At 46.7% G+C, this 16624-nt stretch overlaps 1 protein-coding gene and 1 long non-coding RNA gene across 3 annotated transcripts in view; one reads left to right on the top strand and one right to left on the bottom strand.

Annotated features, from left to right (window-relative positions):
• EYA2 (EYA transcriptional coactivator and phosphatase 2) overlaps window positions 1–5916 on the top strand; it is a 150692-nt gene extending 144776 nt beyond the window's left edge. For both annotated transcript variants that reach the window (XM_044986041.1, XM_044986042.1), the window contains one exon: window positions 4923–5916. In XM_044986041.1, the coding sequence (XP_044841976.1) occupies window positions 4923–5003 (81 nt within the window). In that variant the 3' untranslated portion in view covers window positions 5004–5916. The remainder of the gene's footprint in view (window positions 1–4922) is intronic.
• LOC123348535 overlaps window positions 1–16624 on the bottom strand; it is a 34320-nt gene that overhangs the window by 17059 nt on the left and 637 nt on the right. The gene's annotated exons all lie outside the window — the stretch shown is intronic.

Below are 16624 nucleotides of genomic sequence, written 5' to 3'. Positions count from 1 at the left end.
ACACATTCTTTGCTGGAGCTGTCACAGCCTGTGATTGATGACAATCATTAGTCAGGGCTGCTAGCTACACACCTGACTTTATACAAAAAACTGGGCGGGCAGAGAGCCTTTCACTGTTTTGCTGGCAGCACTGATAATATCTCAGTTTAAGTGAGTCGTTTTTCTTCATCTAGCCACAAATGATAAATCTGCAAGAGCTGAACAGCAGGCGTGGCTGAGTGTCCAAGCTTTCTTCTCTTTAAAGAAAGGAAGATAGATAATTTAAGTGGAAGGGATTTTATATCCACCAGGGGTCTGAGGAAATGGGAGAGGAAATAACTTTTCCCCTATAAAGTGAAATTGCAGAGCAATGCACTGTAGTCACTTCAGATGCCCCTGTGTTTGCTTGCTGTGTGTAGTGTGAAGTGAACAAAGAAAGTGATAAGGAGATATCTTGATTGGGGAGGGGTACTCAGTGGTTTGAACATTGGCCTGTTAAAACCAGAGTTGTGAGTTCAATCCTTGAGGGGGCCATTTAGAGATCTGGAGCCAAACAAAACTGTCAGGGACTTGGTCCTGCTAGTGAAGGCAAGGGACTAGACACAATGACCTTTCAAGGTCCCTTCCAGTTCTGAGAGATAGATATATCTCCATTTATTATTAGCTTCAAGGGAAGATTTTTTTTTACTGATGGGCAACATAGCAGAGAGGAGCTTGAACTGTATTTAAGTAGAGAGGAGTGTAAATAGACACCATGTAAAATGAACATCTGGTGTCACTACAGTGTCCTAAGGAGGTAGCCCTGGGAAAGAATCCTCTTCCTTCAACTATTTTGTCTGCTTGGGAAATGAGAATGTGTAATGTTAAGAAAGCAGATTAAGGCTTTAGCTAGACATACAAGTTGCACCGCTTTATCTGTATGGGTGCAGTTAAAGTGGTACAATCCCCCTAGTGACACAGTTAAACTTTTTTCTGTGTGGTAAGGGGAGTAAGCTAAACCAGTTAAGGCAGGCTCATACTTCTATAACGCATGCTGGGGATTGTACCGATATCACTATTTTGGCATTAACTGACATCATTATACCAGTACAAAATGTGTATGTAGACCAGGCCTCAGTCTTTGGTACAAACCTAGGATGAGTGAACTGGTTTGGATAAGAAAAGAACCATCTCAAATCTTAGGCCACCCAGAGCAAATCAAAGAAGTTTGGATAAAGATCTGAATGTAACTTCCAAATCTTCTGAGATTCACCCCTTTCAACTGAAGTGACCACAAAAACTACAGAGAGTACTAAACACGAGTCACAACTGTCAAAACTGTACCTACAGAGTTATCAGAATATTAACCAGACCCACCTGGTGTTTGTACATCACTTATTTACTGGCACCCACAAATAGTTGGCATTTTTTTCTTTTGGAAACATAAATCTGGCTTTGAAAAGAGCATAAGCATAGTTTCCATTATTATAATAAAATTAGGTGACTGCAAGAAGGTCACAGATAACAGAATTTTATAGATTTTAGCTGAATCCAGTAGAACCTCAGAGTTACGAACACCTCGGGAATGGAGGTTGTTTGTAACTCAGAAATGTTGTAATTTTGAACAAAATGTTATGAGTGTTCTTTCAAAGTTTACAACTGAAGATTGACTTCATACAGCTTTGAAACTTTACTATGCAGAAGAAAAATGCTGCTTTCCCTGTATTTTTTTAGTAGTTTACATTTAACATGGTAGTGTACTGAATTTGCCTTCTTTTAATTTTTTTGTCTCTGCTGCTCCCTGATTGTGTTCTTCTGGTTCCAAATGAGGTGTATGGTTGGCTGCTCAGTTCATAACTCTGGTGTTTATAACTCTGAGGTTCTACTGTATTTTTAAATGAATCATAGAATATTAGGATTGGAAGGGACCTCGGGAGGTCATCTAGTCCAACCCCCTGCTCAAAGCAGGACCAATCCCCAGATTCCCTAAGTGGCCTCCCTCAAGGATTGAATTTACAACCCTGGGTTTAACAGGCCAATGCTCAAACCACTAAGCTGTCCCTCCCCCCCTCATGGGATATTTCAAGAGAGAAGGACCTCCAGGACTTAGACAATTGTATGGAGAACAAGCATATTCAGAGTAATAATAGCAAATACTAAAAAATAAACAAGGGTTTTGGAAAAGGATACAGAGTTTCGAGCTTTAGGGCATAAGCCAACCTCTGACAAATGGAAGTCAGGAGGAAGCTTCCTTGGGGATGGGTTATCCTGTACCTACTATGGGTAGTTGGAGCGGCCTGCCCAGAACTAAAGGTTGCCCGTTCAACCACTGAACCCAGACCACAAATAAATGAAAAAGCAGGAACGGAGTGAATGTCAAAGGTTAAAAAAGCAGAGCACCAGGAGGGCACACCAGGCCAAGAACCCCCCAACAGCGCCCATTGCTCCTCAAAGGTGTCTAAAGAGTCAGTGGACACCACCCAGAGGACCTCCACTCAGAGGCGTGACATAACAAGGGATCAGAAATAGGCCTCACAGTTGCAGAGCACACCCCCGTCCAGATTCCTCCTCCTGGTGTGATGGGTGGCCATTTTGGCCAGTGCCAGGAGAAGGCGGTCTCATGACTTCGTGGGGCCATGAATGGGGTGTGCATAAATGAGGAGGGGGTGGGGGAAGTGCAGCCAGAACCTCAGAAGGCATGCTACATCGACATGTGCCAGGGTCTCCCTCCCTTCACAGAAAGGGCAGGTGTCGGGAGATTCCATGAAATGCACCAGCTCCACGGCCCTGCTCACAGCTCCAGGAAGGAGCCACCAACTAAAAACTTTGGCAGGCTGAGGAACAAGAATGGAACAGGCAGGGGCGGCTCTAGGAATTTCGCTGCCCCAAGCACGGCGGCACGCCGCGGGGGGCGCTCTGGCGGTCGCCGGTCCCGTGGCTCCAGTGGACCTCCTGCAGAGGTGCCTGTGGAGGATCCGCTGGTCCCGCGGTTCTGGTGGACCTCCCGCAGGCGTGCCTGCGGATGCTCCACCAAAGCCGCGGGACCAGCGGACCCTCCGCAGGCACGCCTGCGGGAGGTCCACCGGAGCCGCCTGCCGCCCTCCCGGCGACAGGCAGAGTGCCCCCCACGGCGTGCTGCCACAAGCACGCGCTTGGTGCTCTGGGGTCTGGAGCCGGCCCTGGGAACAGGAAGTCTCCACCGGTTGGAGTAGGGGCAGCATGTCAGGGCAAGGAAGTAGATGGTATGAAGTACAAGTGTGTACAGATGTTTTCTGGGTGCAGTTTGGAGACAGGGCCACTGGATATCATTCAGCCAACTCAGGTGGTTTGTGTTGAGAGGGACCAGAGAGGTTCATGGGGCAGAGGCCAATGATGAGCTCCAGAGGGCCAAGGTGAGAAAAGTGAGAGAAGCTGGGGGCAAGGCTGCCTTCTCCTTCTGGAGCACACTAGGGGGGACATGTAGATTGGGCAACCCCATGCGCTAGCCAAGCACTGCAGTGTCCTCCTAACTGTAGTCCAGGAGGTCTCAGATTCTGGTGGCATCAGCCAGGACCATCCTTTGGTGCACCAGTGAGACTCCACTGCCTGCACATGAAGGTGTAGGTTGTATAGCAGGGGTCTGTTAGGAAATCTTCCCCCTCAGTGTGTGCTGCAGATCTGGCTGCTGAGATAGCTTCCAGATCCTGAGGAGGACTTGGTAGAAGACTGGCAGCTCAGAGGGGTCAGGAGGGAGACCTCTCAAGTGGAGAGAGAGAATTGCTGCTGGTCATTTCGGCACCCTCAGAAGTGGTGGAGGAAGGCGTACGCGAGCATGCTCCATGATGGACTATGGGCACTGGAGTCTCCTTCAAAGGGCAAGGCATCAGAACAGCGCTGTCCATCTTCACAGCTGGTGAGACACCCTGGCCTCCAGATCAATCCAATTCTCTAGCATGGAGTGATCAGTGGCAGACAGGCACACATCCAGATAGAACAGTGGACCTGCACCTCCATTGGATGGTCTGGCACCTGTCCTCAACCATCAGGCCAGAGCTCTTGACCCAGCTGACTTGGGGTGAAGGAGGCTGCTGAATAGATGGCTTGGCAAGTCTTCACCCATGCCAGTTCTGCTGGGTCCTGGGCCATGAGGAGCACTTCATTGGTATATGCCAAGAGGTTATCCTATAACTGCCTGGTGCAAGGTTTCTTGCATCTTCCTCTGAAACAGCTGGTAGTGGGCTAGATGGACCTCTGGCCTGATCTATTATGGCAATTCCTATGTACCTACGGATTGCTGTGGGGTTTGGTTTGTCTTTCCTGCAGAGTGAACTCTAATTGTTATAAAACCAACTGCTTTATGGTTCATGCTTTTGATTATGTAAACAACTTCATTTTATTGCATAACTTCCTAGTCTATGGGGCGGTGGCAACACAAAGGTGGTTTTCATGGCCTGGAGCATGTGTTATAGGAAAGGATTGCAGAGCTGTGTGGAGGATCTCATAGCACTTGTCTGTCATGTTGCTAAGGCACCTATTGCAATGGATTTTAAGCATCAGGAAGGAGCAGCAAGATTTTGTTTCAAAGAACATTATTATTCTAGAAACATTCACACTAAACCCAGTGGGAAAATGGGAAGTAAAGTTTGTAGTGTATAACAATACAAAATCCTTGCAGGCATCCAGAAACTTGCCCTGCCCCGCTTGTTTCCTCCGAAGCAGGACAGCATGTGAAAGTGCCTCACAAACTCAGGAAGTTCCTGCAATTTCCAGCATGTTGCAATGTTTTTAGTCTCTACAGACACACACCCACACCTGCAGAGGGGACACCAAACCCCCCTCTTTTAAGTTCTAAGATGATCCTTTATCTCTATAGCAATATTGTGAGTTGATGGCTAAGGGTGTAACACGTCCCATTGTTCAGGGTGCAAATTGTGAAAGATCTTTTGATCCTTGTGTTTAAAAAATATATTTTGGTTTCATTCCAGCACAACATGCCATTCTGGAGAATCTCCTGTCACGCTGACCTGGAGGCTCTCAGGCACGCCCTGGAACTTGAGTACTTGTAGCAGACCCCAACGTCTCAGCGCTGGGCAAGCTTCACTCAGAGAGACATCAGCTCAACCTAGTCTTTGGTATTTTATATAACTGATCCTACAACAATTGCAGTCATCTTTCTTCAAAGGGAACCCATGGTATGGAAGCCTTTAAGAATCTGCATCAGGAAAGCAATGTATCAAATCCTTCTTCTATTGGATGGAGGGAAAAACCTTCAAATCACCCAGTGGGGATCCTACAGTTTTTTGGCTAAAATGGATTCTTAGAGCTGATACTGGACTCTTGACTATGTTATTGCCATGTGAATGACTTTGAAGCACACAAAAGACTGGAAGTCCTGGGTCTACTTGTCAGTTTTCTTGCTTTGAAATGGGGGAAAAGGACACAGCATGGAATTCTGGGCATGCTCACTGGACTCTTCATTACATCATGTGGGACTTTCTGAAAATAAGAGTGAAATAGTTGGGGGTTTTTGTATTTTTTTTAATTTATGAACTAATCTCATTACTCTGGTATTAAGCTCTGTATCTGTGTTTTTATCTTCTTTTGGGGAGGGGGAGGGCAGAGGGTCCTACAATTCTAATTTAATAATTCTTTTCTCCATGATAAACTCTGTGGACAATCATATTGTGTACATTAGTATTGAGGACATTTGGGACTGTTGGTAAGAATTGTAGCTATGATTTTTAAACCTGATCTAGATGGTATGTGGACTGTGCATGTGTCTAAACGGTGCCTTATGCTGCCATCTTGTTTTCGGTGGGTGGGGAGAAGTAGCTTGTGATGAATGAAAGGCATTAAATAAAACTACGTTTACATTTTGAGGGAATAGAACACCTGCCTTCTCTTCTCTCCATGCATTGTTGGACCTAGCAGATGTGTAGAATTCTTGCTTTCCCTCTGAGCTAGAGATGGAGTAGGAGAACTTAGGCCTTGTCTACACTACAAGACTATTTCGAATCTACTTAAGTCGAATTTGTGGATTCGACCTTATGAAGTCGAATTTGTGTATCCACAGTAAATACACTAATTCGAATTTCTGAGTCCACAGTAACGGGGCTGGCGTCGACTTTGGAAGCGGTGCACTGTGGGAAGCTATCCCACAGTTCCCGCAGTCCCCGCTGCCCATTGGAATGCTGGGTAGAGCCCCCAATGCCTGCTGGGGGGAAAAATGTGTCGAGGGTGGTTTTGGGTAACTGTCATCATTGAACCGTCAATCACGCCCTCCCTCCCTGAAAGCTCCGGCGGGAAATCTGTTCGCACCCTTCTCTTGTCAGTTACAGCACGTACGCCACAGCACTGCGAGCATGGAGCCCGCTGCGATCATGGCTGCACTTATGGCCGTTGTCAACTCCTCGCACCTTATCGTCCACCTCTTCCACAGTCAGCTGCTGAGAAATCGGGCGAGGAGGCTCCGTCAGCGCGGTGAGGACAGGAAGTCACAGAGTGGCGCAGACCTCTCACAAAGCAGGGTACGCCGCGCTGTGGAGATCATGGTGGCAATGGGTCAAGTTCATGGTGTGGAACGGCGATTCTGGGCCCGGGAAACAAGCACGGACTGGTGGGACCGCATAGTGCTGCAGGTCTGGGATGAATCACAGTGGCTGCGAAACTTCAGGATGCGTAAGGGCACTTTCCTTGAACTCTGTGACTTGCTGTCCCCTGCCCTGAAGCGCCAGGACACCCGGATGCGAGCAGCCCTGAGTGTGCAGAAGCGAGTGGCCATAGCCCTCTGGAAACTTGCAACGCCAGACAGCTACCGGTCAGTAGCGAACCACTTTGGCGTCGGCAAATCTACCGTGGGGGTTGCTGTGATTGAAGTAGCGCACGCAATCGTTGAGCAACTGCTCTCAAAGGTAGTGACTCTCGGAAACGTCCAGGACATCATAGATGGCTTCGCCGCGATGGGATTCCCAAACTGCGGTGGGGCTATAAATGGGACTCACATCCCTATCCTGGCACCGGCCCACCAGGCCAGCGAGTACATTAACCGAAAGGGCTACTTTTCTATGGTGCTGCAAGCACTGGTGGACCATAGGGGACGTTTTACCAACATCTTCGTTCATGACGTGCGTGTGTTCAGGAACTCTGGTCTGTTTAGACGCCTCCAGGCAGGTACTTTCTTCCCGGACCACAAAGTAACGGTTGGGGATGTGCAGATGCCTACAGTGATCCTCGGGGACCCAGCCTACCCGCTAATGCCCTGGCTCATGAAGCCCTATACAGGCGCCTTGGACAGAGAGAAGGAACTCTTCAACTACCGGCTGAGCAAGTGCAGAATGGTGGTGGAGTGTGCTTTCGGACGTCTCAAGGGGAGATGGCGGAGCTTACTGACTCGCTCGGACATCAGCGAAAAGAATATCCCCGTAGTTATTGCTGCTTGCTGTGTGCTCCACAATCTCTGTGAGAGCAAGGGCGAGACCTTTTTGTCCGGATGGGAGGTTGAGGCAAATCGCCTGGCTGCAGTTTACGCTCAGCCAGACACCCGTGCCGAGAGAATATCCCAGCGGGAAGCGCTGTGTATCCGGGAGACTTTGAAAGCTAGTTTCCTCGGAGAGCAGGGTAACCTATGACTCTCCACTTGCTTTCAAGAGAAACTGACCCTGGGCCCGTGTCTGTATGTGTCGATTTCGATCTGCGGTTACATACCCCGTTCTCCAAGTTTCCCCCACTTCCAAAGCACGTTTTAAATCAAATTAATTGTTACACTCATTATTAATAAATCTTTGTTTTACTTTGCATTTCTGTTCAGTTGCTGAAACATGGACGCATACTGTGCTGGGCACGGTGTGCACTGATGTACAGACCGCTTGTTCCATAGAGGAATGACATCCTCCTGCTCCTACATAGGTCTCTGGGGTGGGGGCTGGTTGCAAGTGGTTGTGCATCAAGGGGAGGGATTGCAGGAAGGGGTGGGTTTGCAGGAAGGGGCGAGTGGTGCCTTCTTTGGATAGGGGTTTAGATGACGGCAGTGGGCTGCGGGTTTGGGCATAGGAAGGGGTGAGGGGTGTGGGGGAAGGGTGAGTATCTGTCCGTGGATGAGGGCTCTTGCTGGGGCTCAGGGCAGCAGAGAGGCTCGTTGCTACGGTGGAAGTGCATGGTAAGGGCAGCGTGCCTTAACATTAAGGGGGTGGCAGGCGCTAGGACCCTGGACAAGCATACACATCACAGAATGACACGGGGCAGCATACACCACACAGAGTGACCCTGGTGCCTACTGACTGCAGTGTGTGTGTGCCCTGCAGTTGATCATGCCCCCAAGTCTGTACCCTGGTAATGTAGGCTATATCGTGCAATTATAAATCCCCTCCCCCCCCATACAAAAAAAAATCCTCTGACACGAAAGACGTGACCGAAACAGTGAATAACAGCAAACAGCTTTTAATAATCTAATACACAGTGGGGGGATGAAACTTGGATTTGGGACTGGGTGAGCCTGTAAGGGAAGCACTTCTACAAATGTATAGCGTGAGAGGTGTGTGGTACATTAGCGCTATGCAGTGGTGCAGTGACAGTTCTCACGGCCCCTACCGCCCCTCCGTCTTGTACTTTTGGGTGAGGGGGGGGCAGGACTTCTTGGCGGGGGAGGGCGGTTGCAGATACACTGCAGGGGGGCTCTGTCCTCCTGCCTGCGGTCCTGCAGAACATCAACAAGGCGCCGGAGCGTGTCCGTTTGCTCCCTCATTAGCCCAAGCAGCGTTTGAGTCACCTGCTGGTCTTCCTGCCGCCACCTATCCTCCTGTTCGATGTGTGTGCGATGCTGTTGACATAGGGTCTCCCTCCACTGTCTCTGCTCTGCCGCCTCGGCTCTGGAGCAGGCCATCAGTTCCGCGAACATCTCGTCCCTAGTCTTTTTCTTTCGCCGCCTAATCTGCGCCAGCCTCTGCGAGGGGGATGCCGGGGCAGTCCGGGAAAGAGCCGAAGCTGTGTGATGGGAAAAGTAACTGATTTCCTTGAACAGATACATGTTTGCGAACAGTGAACACAGTCTAGTCAGTTTCTCTGAACAAGACCATACAGGGCAACAAGTCTCACGAGATCTCGGGCCAAGTTCGAGATTTCGGAATACGCTCTCATTGGCTGCGGCATTGCACAGGAGAGCGGACAAGTGGGGAGAGACAGCTGAATCCGTCTAGCAGACAGTCCTGGTAAGCCTTACAGTACATTCTGCTTATCAGTTAATGGATAGCTGTGCCCTCCCGCTAAAGGCAATCTGGAAATCATATACTCTGACCCTTTTCCAGCCACTCCCGCCAATGCACGGGAAAGATCAATGTATGCTTTTCCTATGTGGCCTACAACACGTGGCTGTTAAGCGAGGGTCATTGTTATGCAAAGTAAAAGTCAACTATTCACAACAGTAACAATACACTAATTGCCCTAATTAGATGCAGCATTTCATGAACGAGATCACCCTGATGCGGGTCCCTCGGAGTCACAAAGAGCGGATGCTAAGGGAAGCCCTGCAGAGACCAGGACCATATGCGGCCATGCTTGTGGAGGCGATGATTCCCATCTACATAAGGATGTCCTGGTGCGGAAGAGTGTGCTTCCACGGAGCACCAAACAAGGCACCTCTCCCCAGGAACCTCCTGCGGAGGCTTTTCGAGGACCTAAATGAGACCTTTCTTGAATTGTCCCTGGAGGATTATTGTTCAATCCCTATATGTGTGGACCTTCTTTTCATATAGTTTTTCACTGAAAATTTTATATATAGTATTTCTATTTTTTTATACCTGTTTTATAAAAAATAAATGTTTACATGTTTCTAGCACTTACCGCCTGATCCTTCCCCTGATTCAGAGTCCGGGTTAACGGCCGGGGAGGGTTGGTAGGGGATCTCTGTGAGGGTGATGAAGAGATCCTGGCTGTCAGGGAAAGGGGTTTTGTGTTCGCTGTCGCCTGCGCCGTCCTCCACAGACCCTTCCTCATCTTCCCCATCGGCGAACATCGAGGAGAAACTGTCCAGGTTCACTATGCCATCCACTGAGTCCACGGTCACTGGTGGGGCAGTGGTGGCAGACCCACCTAGAATGGCATGCAGTGCCTCGTAGAAGCGGCATGTCTGGGGCTGGGCTCCGGAGCGTCCGTTTGCCGCTCTGACTTTTTGGTAGCCTTGTCTCAGGTCCTTGATTTTCACGCGGCACTGCATTGCATCCCGGCTGTATCCTTTCTCTATCATTGCTTTGGAGACCTTCTCGAAGGTCTTTGCATTCCGCTTGCTGGAGCGCAGCTCCGACAGCACAGACTCCTCGCCCCACACACCGATCAGATCCAGGACTTCCCGGTCTGTCCATGCTGGGGACCTCTTTCTATTCTTGGATTGGCCGGACTCCTCTGCTGGAGAGCTCTGCATCGTTGCAGGTGCTGCGGAGCTCGCCCCGATGTCCAGCCAGGACGTCAGATTCAAAGTGCCCAGACAGGAAAATGAATTCAAATTTTCCCGGGTCATTTCCTGTGTGGCTGGTCAGAGAATCCAAGCTCGGACAGCTGTCCAGAGCATCAACAGAGTGGTGCACTGTGGGATAGCTCCCGGAGCTACTAAGTTCGATTTGCATCCACACCTAGCCTAATTCGAGCTAGCCATGTCGAATTTAGCGTTACTCCACCTGTCGGGGTGGAGTACCAAATTCGAACTAAAGAGCCCTCTAGTTCGAATTAAATGGCTTCCTGGTGTGGACGGTTGAGCGGTTAGTTCGAATTAACGCTGCTAAATTCGAATTAAAGTCCTAGTGTAGACCAGGCCTTAGACTGGAGATGCAAAGACTACAGTCTGTGGGAACTCCCTGTGATGGCAGGGTGAGGAGCAAAGACAGTCACCTGCATTATGTTAAGTGCCAGAGAACTTGGCCAACAAACAACATCTGTTCATCTATTAAGGGAATATAAACTGCAAGCAAATATTACAGCTCGGCACATTTATTTTTGACAAAAATATTTATGTAAATAAATGCATATGCAAATTAGATTCAGCCTACAAGCTCCTGCTGAGCTGCCTTGGCAACCCTCAATGTCAAACATTTTGGCTCCCTGGGCTTGGATAAATCTCTCATTCTCCATACAGATGTTATTATTATTTATTTCTATTACAGTAGCACCTTGAAACCCCAGTCAAGCATCAGGACTTCATGTAGCCAGGCAGTCTACAGACATGTGACAAGTAAAACAACCCCAGCCCCAGAGAGGCCACAATCTACATATCATACACGACGCCACTGGTGTACAAAACAGACAAATTGGGTGGATGTTGGTTGGGAGGAGATAGTAACAATAAAACAAAGTTGAGCAGATCAGCAGAAGTCAGAGTTTGCCCCTTGCCTACTCAATGCCAGATGGGAGTAATTTGTAGATTTCACAGCAGAGGAAGGTTTAGAGGAAGGACGTATGGGAGAGGATTAAATGGGCATTTCCCTAAAACAGAGAAAGAGTAACAATGTATTGGCCTCATTACCAATGCAGCATATTTACTGTTTGCACACAGGTGTGAAGCTAAATAGGTTTTAAAGATACAACAGCTACAGCGGTCAAGCCTTCGATGAGAATCTCAAAACTGCCACTACAGGAAATAAAGATCCATTGCCAGCTCTGAGCGAGAGAGTTTCCTGCAGAGTGAGTGTGGAGTACTGACAACAGAATAATTTGATCTCAGCATCTGGCTCAAAAGTATCAGCCACGCAGCATCTGCAAAGTATGTTATCCACACTCGCTTACAGTAGGTAGGAGGGGAAAAAATCTGTTTCGGGTCTGGGCATAGCACAGCACAAAAACAAAAACAAAGTGTGGTTCTCCAGCAGAGGAGTCGCTAGCCTTATGGCCTGCTGAGAGAGGGAATCTAGGACAAAGCAAAGTCTTTCTGCAATAGGCTTGGCTGGCATAAATAGAGATTAAATTTGACCACAAAACTAGCACAAGAAACCAGAGAAACGGGGGGAAATCTGACTGACAGGCTCTCATGAGATAAACACAAGTGTGAGTAAAACCTCCAAAAGGCAGCAGCTCTAGGGAATTGTAGGCCATTGACAGACAGTGAAGCTGCAGCTTTTAGGAACTTGCCAATCAACTAATTGTTTCTTATGGAATTCGGAGGCACTGGCTGGCTCATTTTACCCAATAGCTCATTCTTTCTGAAGCGAGTTAAGAGACTCTGCTTTCTGAACGTGTTCAGACATTTTCAAGCTCGCTTATGTGCTTGTGGTTTTCCTTCCCTGCACCCTCCATCACCCCCAACCCCCCACCCCAACAGAGTTCTAGGGCTTGGTCGCTCTCATATTTGTACACACACACACCCTTGCTCTCCCCTGTGTATTGCTGCATATGCTCTCTCCATATTCATTCATTGCTCTCCTCGTTGGTTGTGTCCATCTCTCCTATGACTCAGTAACATTGAGTGGCATGTGCCAGCAAGAGCAATGATGTGCCACAGACCTGGCATGCCACCAGCTTCCAGACACAGAGTGACAGGTGTCCTCCTCTCACTAAAAAGCATGGCCTCAGCCTTCCCTGTCTGAGGGAATCTAGGAACATTTTGTTTGGCAAATAGCTGGCTACCTGCACATACACATCAGTCCCGGGTTAGCAGTTGGGAATACCCATTCCCTAGGCACAGTCCAGACCAGGGGTAGGAAATCTATGGCACGTGTGCCAAAGGCAGCATGCGAGCTGATTTTCAGCAGCACTCACACTGCCTGGGTCCTGGCCACTGGCCCGGGGGACTCTGCATTTTAATTTAATTTTAAAGGAAGCTTCTTAAACATTTTAAAAACCTTATTTACTTTACATACCGCAATAGTTTAGTTATATATTATAGACATAGAAAGAGACCGTCTACAAACGTTAAAATGTATCACTGGCACATGAAACCTTAAATCAGAGTGAATAAATGAAGACTCGGCACACCACTGCTGAAAGGTTGCCAACCCTTGGTCCAGACTATTGTTTGTAGCCATGTTTAAAAATATTTTCAAACATTGTTGCAGCCTAAGGCCCTTTATAAACTACACTAGCAACCAGGTGAGGGGCAGCTATGAGGTGACCAAGACCCTTGAGTCAAGTGTAGTGTAGGCCACCTCTGAGCCCTAGGTGAGTAAACTGAGCCTTGCCTAACAGACATACTGATGACATTACTAATGTAGGACTGCTAATAATCAGAGCCTCTCCACTTACAGAGGGTCAGCACTCCTCCCTCTGAACCATACTCTTATGTAAAAATGAGGCAGTGAAAGATAGCTATCCTTTTTGGTAGATTATATTCTGGCCTCTTAAGACTTGAATGGGACTATAAGAGTTGCAGAATATAGCAAACGCTGTTGCCACTGACTTGTCAACACTTCAGGGAGCAAAATACCTTTCCAAACATAGAGGAAAAACAAGCTGCACTAAGCTGTGTCTTGTTTAGTCACTGGCTTTCATTTCCAGAGAAACCATTTGTTCCATTGTTTAGGCACAGGCTGTGTTCCTTTTTCACTGTGTAGCACTGTATTTAGAAGACTTTATATCTTCCCATCTATTGTTGATTAAATAATCATTTTCCTATTGACCTTCACTCCACAGCACAAGCTTGAAAATTACTTTCTCCTTCTAAGTTTAAAATATCTTGTAAGGGAAGTGGAGAGCTCTTCTCAAGTGTCAGTCATGAAATGAAACCTATAGGGCCGACTTGACTGCTGGAGTAAGTAGGCAAACTCCATTAACTTCAGGGTTATACATTTATTTATGCCAGCCACAAACTGGGCCTTAAACCATTAGCTTGGCTAATGGGCTAAGTAATTACTAAACTAACCCCCGCTGCCCATACCTCAGTGCACTTATGTCATGGGAAATCCCAAAGAAGCTTAATCATTCCTACTTCAGCAAAGCAGCAGGGTTGAGGGACCCACTCCCAGAAGTCCAGAAATGAGCAATATATATATATATATATATATATATAAAATTCAAAGAAGCCACAGGCATTTAAACCACCTATCAGGGTTATTGTAGTGGAGTGATAGCACCATTTATAGTTGAGATTTAGATATGTGCTATTAAACACAAAGCTGTTTTATAACAAGCAGGAATAGTTAGCTGTATCAGCTGTCAATTTGCTCCATTCAAATAAGCATACATGCACTAAGGGCCTGTTCCAAAGCTTGTGGAAAGCCATGGAGAGATTCCCATTGACTTCAGTGGGTTATGATTCATGCCTCAAAAAAGTCACTTTCTCCATAGACTCAGGAGCCAAGGCATTTGCATAAGTACCAAAATACATTTTGAACCATGAAAAAAGTTCTTGCTGAATACTTTTTTAATCCATAAATTGAGATTATGTTTGATCATTACTGTCAGCTTTATTTTAAACTGGATGCAGACTTTATAAGAATATACTACAGTGTTCTAGAGGTATTGACCAATATGCTATAGCCTCACAATACCATTACTGTTGGGCTTGGGGTCCACTGCTGTAAGCATTTTTAACACAGAAATAAGAGTTTGTAAACAAATGATGCCTGTGGGTGATGCAGAGCAGCAGGTCCCTTACTTCAAGCCTCATTAAGTTTCTCAGAGTTCTTGGGAAGAAAACTCTGTGATCCAGTTCAAACTTGTATTACGATGCTACTGCAATTAAGGGCAATCATTCATCTGTTACATAGTTTGGGTGGGATGTAGGTTGTAAATGCTGATTTATTGTAGGTGTTTTGCTGAATCTGTTGCCTACCAGAGCAGCACAGGTGCTGCAGGGCTGTAACAGACTTGGGAAACACTGTTAGTCTATAAGGTGCCACAGGATTCTTTGCTGCTTCTTGGGAAACACTGTAATTGAAATAAATTACTTTTGACAGATATGTTACAGCTTGTCATCCTAAAAGGCAGATTGCTAGGGCTGGATTAATTCTTCCTGCTGCTTTATATGAGTGCTAAAGTATTATATTATTAGTGTTTTCCTTCCTTTCTGGCTGATAATTTATGCCTCACTCACCCCCATCTCCTTTCTGTCTGCTGGGACTCTCTTTACTTAATTCTTCTTATGTCCACATTCTACAGACTCCAGTGGAACCAGGATTTCACCCTTGAAGTCAGTGGCAAAACTTCCACTAACTTCAATAGGGCACAGGTATTCAGTAGACACATGGGACATCATACAAAAGATTCACTACAATAATTGTGCACAGGCTTTCACTACAGTAATGAATGACATAGGAGATCTCTTCTCTACCATTGCTTACTCTGGTGTTTACCTGCCTGCCATGCCTCTAAACATGAGGAGGAGTTAAAAACAAAGATGCTAAGTTATAAAGCAAGCGTATTGTGTATGTTAACTTAGGGCATTTTGTGTAAATGAATGTAAAAAAACCCAAACCTGGTCAATTTTCACCTTTTCCCACTGAATATTTATTAATATTTTCTTCAGAAAAATGAGTAAGTAGCAGGTGCAGCTGTGAGCACATCTGTTACCCCCAACAATGGAAAGTATGCCAGTTGGACTCATTAGGAGAAAACAGTTGGGGGACACATCAATAAATGGCCAAACTGTCACCAATGTAAAGTGACATCTTGTCTTCAGAATTATGGATGATAAAAGTGCAGTTAAAAGTGCCAGAGCTGTAGAGGGGATTCTCAGCTCAGCATGGCTCCAGGCCAGGCTGGAGTCCATGTGGTCCCCAAGAACCGAGTTTCAGGTAGTTTTTCTATTGGCTGGAGGAGGGGAACCATAAGCAGAAAAGCCTGGTTCCTCACCTCCACCTTGCAAATGCTGCCTTTAGCTACAGTGTAATTCAGCATAAAACAGCCATTGTCATTCCTCTTACAATATTGCCCCTGCTTTTCCTTTTGCCCATTCCATCAAATTTAAAGTTATCAGCTTCAAGGCCCTACAAAGCTCCACCCTGGCTTACATATCAGTTTCTTACTGTATTCCCCTTCTTGTCTCCTTTGCTCAACTGGTTACACCGTCCCCTCCATCACCCTTTTCTTCTCCCACTTCCATTTTTTACACCTCCTTCCATGATCTCCTAACAGCAGTACCGAAAGCCCCCAACCCTCTTATTCAGATCCCTTTTAAAGACCCACTTCATCTGTGAGCCTCACAAACACGCAAATGCATACAACAGCTAGTTTTCCTAAAATGAGATAATCCTCAGGGTCTATCCATACATCATTACCCAACTGCATCTTTTAGGCAGCAAGCAGTGCTTCATATATCATATAGGGCCAACCAATAGTACTTAAATCATATACAAGAGTTGGACAAGATGTAGCAAAACCAGAAATGTTTTATTAACTCTCTGTCCACAACCCGCTAGTCATTCAATTAAAATGTAATCCAGAGCTGAACCAGCTCTGCTTTTGATTTTGTGAAACCAAACCGTGGCCCATCACCAGCATGTGAATAATCTATACACAACTATAATTCAGAATAATGTTGATATACAAAATTGCTTCTTTTGAGCTAACGAATGTGTTGCAAAAAAAAATTTGCAAAGGGAGTTCCAGTGTTAGCTTGTTGCCTTCTATCTCTAGCTCATACTAGTTTCTAACGTTTTTTTTTTCTGCCCGCGCCTTTACATTAGTTTAGCTCCTACATTTAGCCACATGATGGCAACAAAACCCCATCGTTATCCCTGTCATGTGAAACGCGCCCCCCACCGGGTCCAGGCTG

This window comes from Mauremys mutica, chromosome 13 (genome assembly GCF_020497125.1).
Source record: "Mauremys mutica isolate MM-2020 ecotype Southern chromosome 13, ASM2049712v1, whole genome shotgun sequence".
Classification (NCBI taxonomy): Eukaryota; Metazoa; Chordata; order Testudines; family Geoemydidae; genus Mauremys; species Mauremys mutica.
Note: the sequence above shows the minus strand (reverse complement) of the source record. Positions and strands in the feature narration are given on the sequence as shown.